The 14,487-nt window shown below is 34.4% G+C and overlaps 1 protein-coding gene across 1 annotated transcript; it reads left to right on the top strand.

The window, feature by feature from the left end:
- The first annotated feature begins 1,278 nt into the window (after window positions 1-1,278).
- Window positions 1,279-11,317, top strand: LOC149243708 (sugar transporter ERD6-like 5). The gene is made up of 18 exons (XM_089367848.1): window positions 1,279-1,608; window positions 3,077-3,139; window positions 3,343-3,432; window positions 3,607-3,666; window positions 6,992-7,057; window positions 7,170-7,235; window positions 7,409-7,484; window positions 7,689-7,753; window positions 8,086-8,178; window positions 8,397-8,477; window positions 8,573-8,657; window positions 8,766-8,812; window positions 9,175-9,237; window positions 9,336-9,395; window positions 10,337-10,396; window positions 10,520-10,579; window positions 10,713-10,827; window positions 11,052-11,317. Exons 1-18 carry the CDS (start codon window positions 1,393-1,395, stop codon window positions 11,177-11,179), a joined length of 1,494 nt encoding a protein of 497 aa, XP_089223974.1. The 5' UTR covers window positions 1,279-1,392; the 3' UTR covers window positions 11,180-11,317.
- Window positions 11,318-14,487: the final 3,170 nt, after the last annotated feature.

Consider the following 14,487-nt stretch of genomic DNA (forward strand, 5'->3'; position numbering starts at 1 on the left):
TTCATAGATTTCACATTACTTTGATCACCAATTGAGCTGCACCCCCCTCCCCTTGACAAAACCTTTTATTAATATTATTATAGAACTATAAAATCAATTAGATAAATTATAATATAAGTTGACCAAAAACATTACATAAAAAGTTTCTTAAAAGCATTAATACTTTGGAACTAGGTATTAATTTAAAATTGATTATGCTCATTGTTTAGCCAAATTGTAATTAGTTTTAAAGATTAGCCATATTCTAAAGGATATATATTTTTATGTAACAAAATTATCTCACCTTTGGTAAGAGTAAAATGTTCTATAGGGACGAGTTCAACATGTAAAAATTACTATAGAAGACATTGTATAAGAAATCTCTTCAAAATTTTAAAACTTTAAAACTAAATATTAATTTAAAGTTGAGTCAATGTTTTGCCTAAGCACTTTTAAAGATTAGTTATATATATATAGAGAAAGTCCAAAATATGCGAAACATGAATGAAGCTTACTGTCAAAACATTAGACATTTTACATGATTTACACTAAATGATAAAATATTAGCATGCTTTACACAATTACAACAGAAACAAAAAAATATCTAATATAATTTCAACTTCAATCCGTAAAAACCTAAATACTCAAATTAAAATATAATTATAATAATTTATTAATATATTAAGAAGTTAATGATAAATCTATAAATAATGACCATTGATGTATTAAAGAGTTAACCATAAATATATAGATGGGTAATATAAACATATATCACTTATATCATCCAAATATGAATGATAACTCCCTGATTGAACAACTAGCTGGCAGCGTACAATTTGCATCTCACTCGAATAAAAACGAGTCACAGTTTCCATCCTCACCCAATAATTAGATGACAAATTGGTTTCTAAGATGTTGACTGTCTTTCTGACGTGGTATTGTGTTTTAAATTATTTCACAATATATTTTCGAGTAGAATACACTCCAGCAGGCCATGGTAATGATTAGGATATTAAAGGTGAGGTCAGATATGTCAACTTGTGAGACTTTCTTAACTTTTGAGGATGGCTTGTCTTTAAGCAATAACATACATAAGGGCTTGCCTTTAAGCAATAACATACATTCTCATGGACCAGTTCACAAGATTTGTGGGCTCCAGGCTGTGACATATAGCTATCTTCTAAGGAGAGATGGACTTGAGACTTACTCATAGAGTGCTGGATTACAGTGTGTGATATAATATTGTAATAAGGTACTAATATCATATAAATCAAGGTTCGTCTATGGCTTTCTGTTAGGTTTCCCTCGTTGAAACGTTGGGTGCTCACTATACACAGCCTCATTGCTGTATCAGAGAGTTATAAGGCTTCTCTGGTCGAGTAAATTCTCTATTTTAAAAGATCAGTTTTCAGGATGAGTTTGATAGCTGCTATGGCCATCACTATACATTTAGAGGATGGAGAACTGGAGGAGCATGCAGATATCAATGAGCCACTGATTTCATCTGAGGAGGAGATTGAAATTGGCAGAAAGAATTTAAGTGAAGAGAGAAGTAATGGGGGCTCGATTGCAACTGTGTTGTTGAGCACATTTGTTGTTGCGTTGGGCTCTCTGGAGTTTGGATACTGTGTAAGTATAATTCCTACTAATACATGAACACAATGTAATCTCATTAAGATATTACATAAGCAGAATTTTAAACCCATATATGTCTGATACTGTTTGAGTGCAGTGTAAGTATAATTCCTACTAATACATGAACACAATGTAACTTCATTAAGATATTACATAAGCAGAATGCTAAACCTATGTATGTCTGATACTCTTTGAGTGCAATGCAAATAGCAAGAATACTCTTTGAGTGCAATGCATTTAGCAAGAATACTACGGGGTCAATTTAATTATTATATTATATTTTGGAAAAATGTGAGGGATAGAAATTTATGTTAAATTTAGAAATTTTAGTGAATTTTATTGATTTATAATATGGAAATTAGAAAATATTTAGCAATATTTTTGTAAAAATACTGAAATTTATAATTATTTTAAAATTTATAACTATTTTCTAAAAATTTAATGGTTTTTAAAATAATACTATTTTTATTTTTGTAAAAATACAAGAATTTAAAATTTATAATAATTTTAAAAAATAACCATTTTTAAAATAATAACATTTTTTTATAAAATTTAGATAAATAATTTCAAATTAACCCATTGACAAATTCCTAAAATTTTCATTAATCATACTAAACTCACCTATACACATCCATCCATCTAAATCCATGTCTGATATTGTCCCACTAAAATTCTATTCATCCATGTCTGATATTTTCCCACTAAAATTCTATTCATATGAACATGGTGTTGTTGTCTCCTTAGAATATAATACTAACACACATCCATCTAAACCCATCCTGAAATGCATTTCCATCTTGCCAATATTAATATGCATGCCTGGTTTTGGGATGCCTTGAGGTTGGCAAGCTAAAGTTGTATCTCTGCTACCTCAATCTCTGGAAAGTCATCTCATCATGCCCTTGAGATTGAGGTTGCCCAGCTAAAGTTGTATGTCTTTAGTGTTAAATCATTGCAAAGAGCATCATTAGTATGAGTTTGTATTTGTGTTTATAGTCAATGTACTTAATATTTCATTTAAATTTTAGGTATATAATTGAATTGTTGAATAACTAAGTCTTCAACTTAAGTTAATGGCAGATTCTAGAAATATAACATATTTTAAGAATATTCCAAAATTTGCAGTGATATAAAAATAACAACAGTAAATTAGGAAACTAAATTTGAGAATTGGAAAATTTGTTATAAAATATGATGATATAAATTTAATGTTAGACATTCATTGTCGAAGAAAAAATAATACATCTACATGTATTTGGTAGATGCCATTTATAATTCGAAGAGGCAATTGCAGCAATATAGTGCACAGCCATGACCAGATACAGGGAGCGTAGAGTTCCAGAGACAGATGACACCCATGGCATTTGAGATTAATATATTATCTGCAATTGAGTGATTCTGGGCATCTGTGATCTGCCAATGATGAGGTGGGCTTACACTAATGTTTCTTGGTTCATTGCAGGTGGGCTTTTCTTCTCCTACGCAGTCTGCAATGATAGAAGATCTTGGACTTACCCTGTCTCAGGTGCCATTCAATGACCCAAATCCCTTTTGATAGTATATATGGTACTGTATTTTGAATTGGTTATTAAACGAGGTAAAACCAACCAAATTAGCAGTTTACCTTAGTACCTATTGGACAGTTATTTCAAATCTTCTCGGATTTAAAAGGTGCTACTACCTCAATGCATTTGGGCTTAATATCATCTTTTAACCTTTTTAATGCAGTACTCCACCTTTGGCTCCTTATTGACTATAGGTGCTATTGTTGGTGCAATTGTGAGTGGCTACATTGCAGACTATATGGGTCGGAAAGGGGTAAGTTCCCGACTATTATCACAAGTCCTGGAAATCATGAAGATCAGACATTGAAAAATACCTTTCATACCATTCAGGATTGATTTTGATTTTGAATGTCATCAGTTTGGAATGGAGCTCGATTAAAACTATGTAACTGCAGTTTAAAGCTAAACTCCTGACTTCTGAATGCAGGCATTGAGGGTCTCTTCAGCCTCATGTATTATTGGATGGTTCATTATATTCTTGTCAAAGGTTTGTAAGGTTTTTCATTTTAACTTAATTGGTGTTTCATTGTGAGGTGCATTTTACAGTTTATTACTGAAGAGATTATAATGTTTATCCATATCTATATCTGCGATGCTAATGTCAACATATATGTAAATAAGTTATAAAAAACTAAAACAATGGTAATGTGAGCTATAATAGCTTAAATAATAATTATTCTCATATTTGATATATTAATACAATTTTATAAAAAATATATTATTTAATTATTAGAGAAAAAGAATTTGAATCAATTCTATTTGACATTATTTATGTTTTTTTTAATCAAATCACACATTGTGAATTGTACTAGCTTAAATCCATTTTAATTTATTTTTTTAATTGTACTAGCTTAAATCTATTTTAATTTATTTTTTTACTCTGTTTGTACTTGAGAGATTTTAAGTTACAATGGATTTATGGTGGTTCAATATATCGCATAATGAAATTTGTTGATTCAAGTTAGAAATAATTAATTCCTACTTGTCTATGGTTGTAATTCTCCATTTGAGGAGTTTGTTCTTACATAATAGGAATTAGCTAGAATATAGTTTCTCTTAGTTTAGTGTGTGGTTGAGAGAATCTCTCAACCACACTGCTGTACGTCTAAGATAGAATTCCTATCTTGAGACTATTGCTTGTATAAATATGTGTGTAAATTTCCTCATTCAAGAATATAGAATATATTTTGACTGGTTGTGCTATTTTATCTTGGTATCAGAGCTTCAGAGCCCATAAGGGCCTCTCGACCTTCTTGGGTATAGGAAAATAAATCATTTATATTAGTGTTAAGTTTGTTTGTCCATCGAGGTGATCTGTGGCAGTATAGTGGAATAGATACGAGCTGCGGAGGAGATCTGATTGCGTAGAGGAGTGCTCGTGGATTGAAGTGGTGCCTTCACAGTTGAGGCCGAGTAAACGTGGCTACAGTGGTAGCGTTCCTGTTAGCTTGGCATCGTGGTATCTCTGTTGCCGAATCTGTGGAGGAGTTGCAGAGACTGAAATGGATAACCTGAAGAGGAGCTGTGGAACGATGCCATGGATCTGTGTGTTTTTTGGATCTGTGTGTGGATCTAGCGGAAAGGGCGCTGTTAGTTGCGTCATGTGGGTCTACGTGGTTGTTTGTCTGGTTCACTATTTTATTCAATTTGATTCGTTGCAATTCCAATTCCAATCACGTGAACATGGACTGTAACGCTGCCTGCATCGGAGCCTGAAGCAGAATCAGCCGGTGGTATCCGAGGAAGTGGAAAAACCCAAGGAGGAATCTGCCCCAGTCGCTGAAGAAGCCAAGCCAGCTAAGGAAGAGACTGTCGCTCAGCCTCCCGCCGAGGCTACGGCTGTTGAAGAAAAGGTTGAAGAATCTCCCGCTGCCATTGAAATGCCGGCAGAAGAAAAGGCTGAGTTTGTTGCTACAACTATTGGGTGCATTAACAAAGTTGAAGTTGCAGATTGAAGGTTGAGGCAACCAGGGTGGATTGTTAATAACGCCGAGGTAGTGACAGACCATGCAAAGAGTGTGTATTATTGACTTCGTGTAGCGAGGTGCAATTTAACCAGTTCCGGATATAATTCGCGAGCCAAATGGTGTGATGGCTAGCACGGGTGAATTCAACGTTTAGGAAAGGATCGATCTGTTCAAATTCCCATGGAGCTGATTCGAGAGGAATCGAGTTGAGCTGTGTCATGGAGCTGTGTGCAAGGTGTGTTGTTATTCGATCACATAATAGGGGTTGCCAGAGTCAGTGATAAGGTTTGAAGGAGTCGGTGTCTGGTCATCGTATCTGTAGGAGGTCAGCTGGTTCTTGTTTGTGAAGTAGCGTGGAGAGATATGTTGTCAGCAATCTGACAGGGATTAGATCGAAGACAACATGCAGTGTTTGATCTTGGATCTGCCCACAACAACAGTGTGGGCGGTGTTCTGGTGAGCTGAAGTTTGGAGCGGCCTATTCGTTGGCAGCGATGGCAGTTACCTTGATGGCGATGGAAGCTAGGCACAAATCTGGCATTTCGTAGAACGAGCAGTGTTCCGGACTCTAAATAGTTGCTGTTATGTTTGGAAAATAATCATCTATGGGCAGAGATAGAGAAATTAAACCTGAAGAATTTATGTTTTATTTAGTTTCTTGGAATCATGTTTAAATATTATTGAGCCTTATTGAGCCTAGCTAACTCAATGTAGGTAAAGTTGTTTCGTTAGAATTCATGACTCTAACAAATGACAGGATAAGCATGGAGTTCCAAGAATTTATTTGACAAAGATGCCCAAGATGTGAACAATGAACAGATGAGGTAAAGGAGCAACGACAACGTTTATGGTGGACAACAAAGTAGATGTTTGTTTGAGCTAGTGTGGTTTGTGGAATAGAGTCTTAGTGGCTACAGGATTTGCCCGGAGGTGGCACATTTAAGTTCCGGATTTGCCCGGTGGTGGCAGATCGGATTTGCCCGTAGGTGGCACATTTAAGTTCCGGATTTTCCCGGTGGTGGCAGATCGGATTTGCCCGGAGGTGGCACATTTAAGTTCCGGATTTGCCCGGTGGTGGCAGATCGGATTTGCCCAGAGGTGGCACATTTAAGTTCCGGATTTGCCCGGTGGTGGCATATTGCCTGAGTGGCTAACGTTTACACGGGAGCTTTGTGCTCATAGGAGCAGGTGGACTGCAGTAACACCTGGCTCACGATCTCAGATATTGGTGTGTATGATCATAAGAGGGTCGGCGCACTTTTCTATCTGACAGTTGTGTCGAAAGGCGCAATCATCGCAACTGTTTGCGATTGTTATTTGGACATGAATATTTGGCTTAAAAAGGCACTGATCTCTCTTTGTTTTTGGAAGTTCTGCACATGCAATTCGCCCGATGGTGGTGGATTTGACTATCATGACAAGTAGTCATTAAGGGGGGGAGTTAGAAATAATTAATTCCTATTTGTCTATGGTTGTAATTCTCCATTTGAGGAGTTTGTTCCTACATAATAGGAATTAGCTAGAATATAGTTTCTCCTAGTTTAGTGTGTGGTTGAGAGAATCTCTCAACCACACTACTGTACATCTAAGATAGAATTCCTATCTTGAGACTATTGCTTGTATAAATATGTGTGTAAATTTCCTCATTCAAGAATATAGAATATATTTTGAGTGCTTGTGCTATTTTATCTATTCATTATATAAAAACAGCTCTTTACTTTGTTAACATGTTTTGAAATGATATGATACCTAGCAAAGATTGAAATTAGGATTACTCTTTTTCCTTTGGCAATATAGTTTTTAAAATAGAATATAATGAAAATCCTATATTCTACTCTTGTGCAGGATGCATTCCCATTAAATATCGGAAGATTATTTGTGGGATATGGAGTTGGCCTTACTTCCTTCACTGTATAGCCTTCTTGCTTAGATATATTGTATTCTCAAAGTATGGATAAGATCACAGAGTTACTTTTTGATACAGCTCAGTCACAGCTCATCGATTCTTATAATCTTGGGACAGGTTCCAATTTACATAGCTGAAATTACTCCAAAGAATTTGAGGGGAGGGTTGACAGCAACACATCAGGTGTGAACCTTTATCCAATTCCTATTTTTTGGTTTGCAAAGAGGTTGAAAAACCATCAAAATGGACACCATTTTGTCAATTAGTATGTTGAAGTAAAATACAACAGTTCGTTATGGAAAAAAACATGTCGACAATCAATACAACTGAGCATCATTGGCTTCTCCCTTTTACAGTTGTCTATAACCATTGGTACTCTGCTAGTATATTTGATTGGGATGCTGGTTGGGTGGCGCCTCCTTGCTATCATTGGTAAATATGCTTGATCATATTCGTTCTATCAAATATGGTAACATGGTATGGAAAAGAATGGTCTCTGTGAGATCTAGGTTGAACCTTAATAAAATCCATAATGGACATAGCCCTAAGAAAAGATAATAGAGACGTTTAGATAAATGGTCATTGCAATTCGGAATAAGCATGACAGGTGTAATCATATTTAACTTTTATTGACAGGAATTATCCCGTGTGTTCTTTTGGCATTGGGTCTTTTCTTTATTCCAGAGTCTCCTAGGTGGTTGGTGAGTAGTTTCATCTCCTGTGCATTGATTTTGTCAGGTAATAATATTAAAATGTATTGCAAAATATTCTCTCAGCTTGTTCCCTCTCAAATATATGATTAATTTAACCTAAAGCCATATTGATGTATAGGATCAAATACTTCGAAACATCAATTGTCTGTATAACTTTTTAGGAAAATGCAAATTATCATAAAACCCATTGCATACATGACAGTACATAAAATGGAGCATCTGAGAAAGTTAGTAAATTCAATGTTACCCTATACTTGAGATGTCAAAATCCATTACCAGGTCTACGCGTATAGTATTTAATCATTTTTGGTCTACTGCAGACAAAGGTTGGCAGGAACGACGAGTTTGAAGAAGCATTGCAAGCCTTTCGTGGAAAAAATTGTGATGTTTCTGCTGAAGCAGCTGAAATCAGGGTGCTTACATCTGCTTTAGGTGTTACATATATAAATTATTGTTTGTTAATCACCATAGTAATTCATCAAAAAATATACTAATCTTGATTGAAGCAGGTGGTGATGGAGTGTGATTAGAGGCAATTAATTTCAAACGAGTGATAAAGTGGTAACAGAAGTTTAAGCCTGTTGTACTTATTCCTCTTGGAATACTGAGAATACAGCCCTCTGCTTTTCAGGAGTGTGTGACAAAGTTAGAGAGTCTTCCCAAGGCCCGAGTAATGGACTTATTCCAATTCAGATATGCACATTCTGTTATTGTAAGTAGAAATCTATTAACAATGTAGTTTGCAAAAAAATGTAACTAATTGTTTATCAGAATTATCGTAGTTATTATCAAACACTGTATGTATAGGTTGGAGTTGGTTTGATGGTGTTAAAACAATTAGGAGGAATCAGTGCTGTCATATTTTATGCCAGCGAGATTTTCCAAGCTGCTGGTGAGAAATTGCAACTAGCTCTTGGTTTCCAGGTCAACTTGAAATATGTACCTTTAATTGTATAAATGCCATGCTTCTAACTCCTGTTTACTAATGACTGTAATGTAGGATTTTCATCAGATCATGCCGCATCTGTTGCTGTGGCTGCCCTCCAGGTGATTAGGTTGAAAGATTCTCCTTCAAATTTCATAGATATTTTTGGCTTTGGTGTAGGATTTCTTTGCAGAAAATAAGCTTCATTATGTCCGGCCGGAATTGTAAAGCTACCCTTGAGCCAAAATTTCTTTCTTGACTTTAAATAATTTTAAGTCTTATCGCATTTGTTTCATGTCGAATGCTTGGCAGAGTTTCTGTCCCTGCTACTTTTAATTAAGTAGAAAAGGCAGAAGATTACTTCAGAATGCTATATATAATTATGTAGTTTTTCTTTCAGAATGCTACATATGATTATGTAGTTTTTCTTGCGACATACTCTTGACTAGTGGTCTGATAAGTTGGCGACCTTCAATTTGGCCAGGTGCCAATGACAGCAATAGGTGCACTACTGATGGACAAATCAGGAAGGCGACCGCTTTTGATGGTATGTACTGATATTGTGACCATATCAATCTGCTATAGACTGATTGCTAAAAAGATTATTTTATTTCTAAACAATAAACTGAAATAATATGGTTTCAGATCTCAGCGGGAGGGATGAGCATAGGCTGCTTACTGGTTGGATTGTCATTCTACATACAGGTTTCTCTAAATTTTCATTTTCTCTTTTACTCCTAGACAGAGTAAATGCAGATTTGTCTCTGAATTCAAGGCTTCCGTAAGTGCGGAAGTCACACCTAGACACAGTAAATTCAAGGCTTCCATAAGTTACAATTAGACAGAGTAAATGCAGATCGAGTTGTCTTTAGTTAGATTTTTTGGAACTTTTTCTGGTGGGTTTTTCCGGTCTAATTAAAGTTCCGCAGGAATTTATTGAAATCACGAGTTTGATGGGTAATCCCCGCACAATTGAAGTGTCCTAGGGATTTTTCAGTGCGCTGAATCTATCTATACAGTAAAAAAAACCAGTTTAAATAACACAAATCAAGATCTCACCTCAAATTTTTCTGCAGATTCCGACACCAGAAAATCCAAAAAATTGCACTAAAAACCACTCCAATACACATTTGTCTTTAACTTCAAAGCTTCCATAAACCACACTGTAACCATATAGTACAAAAGTATGTGGATTTAACTTCAGATATACATGCTTTGTCCAATTTAATAATCAAAAAAATGAGAAGGTGTCCTATATCAGAATAGGAAACTGAAATAACAACTTATTCTGCAGACTCTTGAATCATACATCTAACCAAAAAAAAGCCAAAATAGGGATGGTATTAGAGGAACTATACATTATTGTAAAGTACCATGAGGCTTTTCTTCAGGGAGGGAATGCTTTCACACATTCTACATGTTAATACTTATGGAGGTATTTTTGTTCTATCAGTAAAAGTTCTTTCCACCACAAAGGCCTTACAAACGAAAGTTTACAAAATGGGATCCATGTCAATCAAACTTAGTAGATGATTGATGTCCTATATCCTTGTATCTGAGTGATATATCCAATTTCAGTGAGATCTAGATTATTCATGTGAAATTATCTGATATACTTCTTTGACTTTGGTTTCTATCCGTGATAGGGTTGTGGAGATGCACATCCAACGCCCATACTGAAAACATTGTCCCTAGGCGGCCTTTTGGTGAGTTCATTCCTAAGCCATGACTATTGAAATTCTCCTGTTAACTGCTTTTCTCTTGCTGATATAACAGAGGGTTTAGAAGCTTCTTATTCTGTCATGGATTGTTTTCTATTCTTGGATCAGTGCTATATTGGAACATTCTCCTTGGGCATGGGTGGAATTCCATGGATCATAATGTCAGAGGTAAGCACTGAAAATGAGCTGCACTTAAAGAAAAAATCAGTATTCTGCTCTTTTTTATTTGCTAACATTCCATTTAAATGTTTTGTAATCTCATTTGTGTCATTTACTCAACACTTATTTTGGATGGGTTCAGATATATCCAATAAATATGAAAGGCATTGCTGGAAGTTTGGTGACCCTTGTCAGCTGGCTTGGCTCTTGGGTTATTACCATCACCTTCAACCTTTTTCTTACATGGAGTGCAGCAGGTAATCAAGATACCTTCATGATATCATCCAAATCCAATTATTTGTAGTAGGAGACACTCACATGTTCAGAGGAAAAAATAAGAACTCTTCTAATATATGAATGTGTTTGAGTTACAATAGTGATGAAAGTTTGCAATAAGCTGAATATTGGTTGGATCAGTGTGTTTGAGTTACAATACTAATGAAATTTTAGAATATGCTGAATACTGGTTGGTTTCTTGCAGGTTCATTCTTCATTTTCTCCGTGATTTGTGCATCTACAGTGTTCTTCGTTGCATTTCTTTTACCAGAGACTAAAGGGCAAACTTTAGAAGAAATTCAAACGTCATTCCAGTCATTTTCTAAAAGATGATCTATTCAAGAGACTATAGGATGCAATCGTCTCCCACTCATACTTTTTATTTACGGGATAACATAATCCCATCTTTGTAAATATACTATCTGAAAAGATCAAATTGGTGTAATGGCAAAGTGATCTTTGAAAAAGTATAATGTGTGTCAATTCTTTTCAACTTTGTTGTTTATTTTAATAATATTTTAACTAATGTGTGTTAATTCTTTTCAACTTTGTTGTTTATTTTAATAATATTTTAACCATTAATTAAGGTTTGATATAAGAAAATTTATTTAAAAATTAAAGGAATGTAAAAATTTTAATATTAATATGAGTGATATATTGTTAGTGTTTTAACTTTTTTTTTTAAGGATGATTTTTTTTTCACAATGTATGTTTGTAAGTTTAAAAGGTGTTAAATTTCAATAAATATGCAAACACATAATTGTGTTCATGCTATTTTAAATCACTGATAACAATTTTTAGAACTCATCATATAGATTAAAGATGGGAAAACTTTAGTTAAATGATACATTGTATGAAAATTTTTATAGCGTAATCATTTATAAGGGAGAAGAGGACTTTGAAAATGCAATATTGAATACAATTTATGATGAAGTGCATGTATCAATATGTTTGTTGCACTGATGCTGAATTGGATCTTTGGTGAGTTTGATGACACTTTGATTGCCACACTACAATGTAGTTAGATGTTTTTGCTAGAACCCAAGGCTAGAGCTTTTTGTCGAGCTGCAAGGATTTTTACTTGCATTAAATACAACTTGATACTCTATTTTTTGCTAAAGAAAAGAAAGACCTTGTTGCTTCTTACAAGTCTAATAGTGTGGTTAGAAGTTGCTACAAGAATCCAAATGCTAAAAGGATTTGTCAAAGACACAATTATTTTGACTTGCATTAACTACAACTTGATACTATTTTTACTAAAGAAAGAGCAAGACCTTGTTGCTTCTTATGAGTTTAGTTGACATGTTTGGAACCAAAACTAAAAGCATAATCTATAGTAGGCTTCTAATCATCAGGGTCACCAACCCAATGGAATCAATGAAAGCAACCAACAAGTGACCAATATTTTTCCATTTTGAATTTTTGAACAGGGACCACCCCCTAAACTATAGCGTATCCCAACTAAATTGTACCCTAGATTTACTAAAGTATCATTTTTGCTACTTTCCAATGGCTCTCATGGGGTGTTTGCATACAATGAGAAACAAGACCAATGGTAAAGGAAATATGAGGATTAGTATGAGTTAAATATAAAAGGTTACCAACTAATTTATGGTACAAAGTAGCATCTACTTCATGTGTAGTACATGTGGTAGCAAGTTTGACTCCAGACTAGAATGGAGATGGAGTTGGTTTACACTATTCCATTGAAAGTAGCGAAGAAGGTCATACACATACTTAGATTGGGAAAATGAAATTCCTTGGTTTGCAATACTTGGAGGGAAATAAAATATTGCAATAATGTAAGTTTTTCATCTAAAATTTCCTTTTAAGGTTGGATTTCATATGGTTTGGGGTCATTAATAGTGAGAATATGGTCATCAACATAACTTAACAAGTATTATGATATGGTTACCTACTTTCTTAGTAGAGACATTGGGGTTAGACTAATGTTTAGGAACTTTGGTGTCAAGAAGAGAGCTATCCATTTTATCACACCAAGCCCAAGGAGCTTGCTTAAGGCCATACAAATATTCTTTTAAGGTAAATTTATTCTTGTAAATTCCCATGTAATAAGGTAGATTTAACATCGATGTAATAGACCTCTTATTTATGTGATGCGGGAAGGGCTAGAGCACAGTGTATGGAATTCATATTGGCTACAGGAGTTTCATTATAATCAATCCTTTCAACTTGATAAAATCTCTAACAATTATGTCTTTCAACACTTCCACTTGATTCATACTTAGTTCTCCACACCCATTTACAATTGACAAGTTTTCTTCCTTTCAAAATATTTACAATACTCCAAGGATCATCCATCATTAAGGAATGATATTCTTCATTCATTGTTGCGTCCCAATATATATGGCCAAAATCTTTTCCAAATGTTTTTTGATCATAAATCTTTGAAACTTAAGAAAAAAAGAGGAGGCTCATTAGAAAAGTGAATGTGGTCAAAATTGACTTTTACGATCACTAAAAATATCAACATATGCTTCTTGTATTGTACAAACCCATTTTGAAAGTGTTGGCACTGGTATAGGTCCATGTTTAACGGATCCAATTGGAGAAGAATGAGAAGGAAAAGGTGTATTTTCATCTTCATTGTCATTATCCGAAGAGGAAACCAAAGTAGGATTCTAATTGGGAGGAGAGGATTGCATATACATCAAAGATGGTTCCCATGTAAAAATGGCACAAAGATTGAATTAGGCTTGTGGGTCAAGAAACCTTCATCAATCTTACCATCTATCCTATTAATAATTTCCTTGTAATGAGGTTGAAGAAGTCTATAACCATTTAGATCTTTATAATATCCAATAAAAATGCACTTTCCACTTTTAGGCTGTAATGTTTTCCTTTTCCATCAGGAACATGAAACCATGTTTTAATACTGAACAAATGGAAGTGGCTTACATCTAATTTAATTTTATTAGTACTTATTTTGATGTCATACTCTTTAAATCCTTTGTGGGAGTGTAATTAACTATGTAATGTGCACAATTAATGGCTTCTATTTAAAAATGAGAACTTAATCCCTTTGCTTGGACCATACAAATGTCCATTTCCTTTAATGCAAATATTTTCTCTTGGTGATATCATTTTGTTTGTGGTGTATATGGATCATTATGTTGCATTCGAATTCCCTATGTGGTACAGTAAGTTGTAAATCTAAAATTTCACTTCCATTATTTTTCTTTCACTTCTACAAGTGATGTTTAGACTGATCTTTTAGAAGGGTTTTGTAGGATGCAAAAATGTCAAAAACTTCACTCTAAGCTTTAACTAATAAACCCAAGTGCATATGAGAAGTCCTTAATGAAAGTTAAGAAGTACCTAAACTCAAAGAAATAATGAGAAGGAAATGGACCACATAAATCACTATGAACAAGTTACAAGGGGTTGAGGCATGTTTGTCAAAACCATCCTCAGGATGCTTGTTAAGGATCCAACTGACACAAATACCATCTCAACAAGAAACAAGAGGAATATTAGTCATCATGTTTTGATTACATGGTTTTTGTAGTGAGCGATAGTTTATCTAATTAAATAGATCCTACCAAAGATTGTTCAGGTCAGCTATAAGTAATAAAAACTAATGGAAAATATAATGACCCAAAGTTGTCAAATCCATGCAA

The sequence above is a fragment of the Pinus tabuliformis genome, chromosome 8 (assembly GCF_031772625.1).
Source record: "Pinus tabuliformis cultivar Carrire ecotype Pingquan chromosome 8, CPIR1, whole genome shotgun sequence".
In the NCBI taxonomy this organism is placed as follows: Eukaryota; Viridiplantae; Streptophyta; class Pinopsida; order Pinales; family Pinaceae; genus Pinus; species Pinus tabuliformis.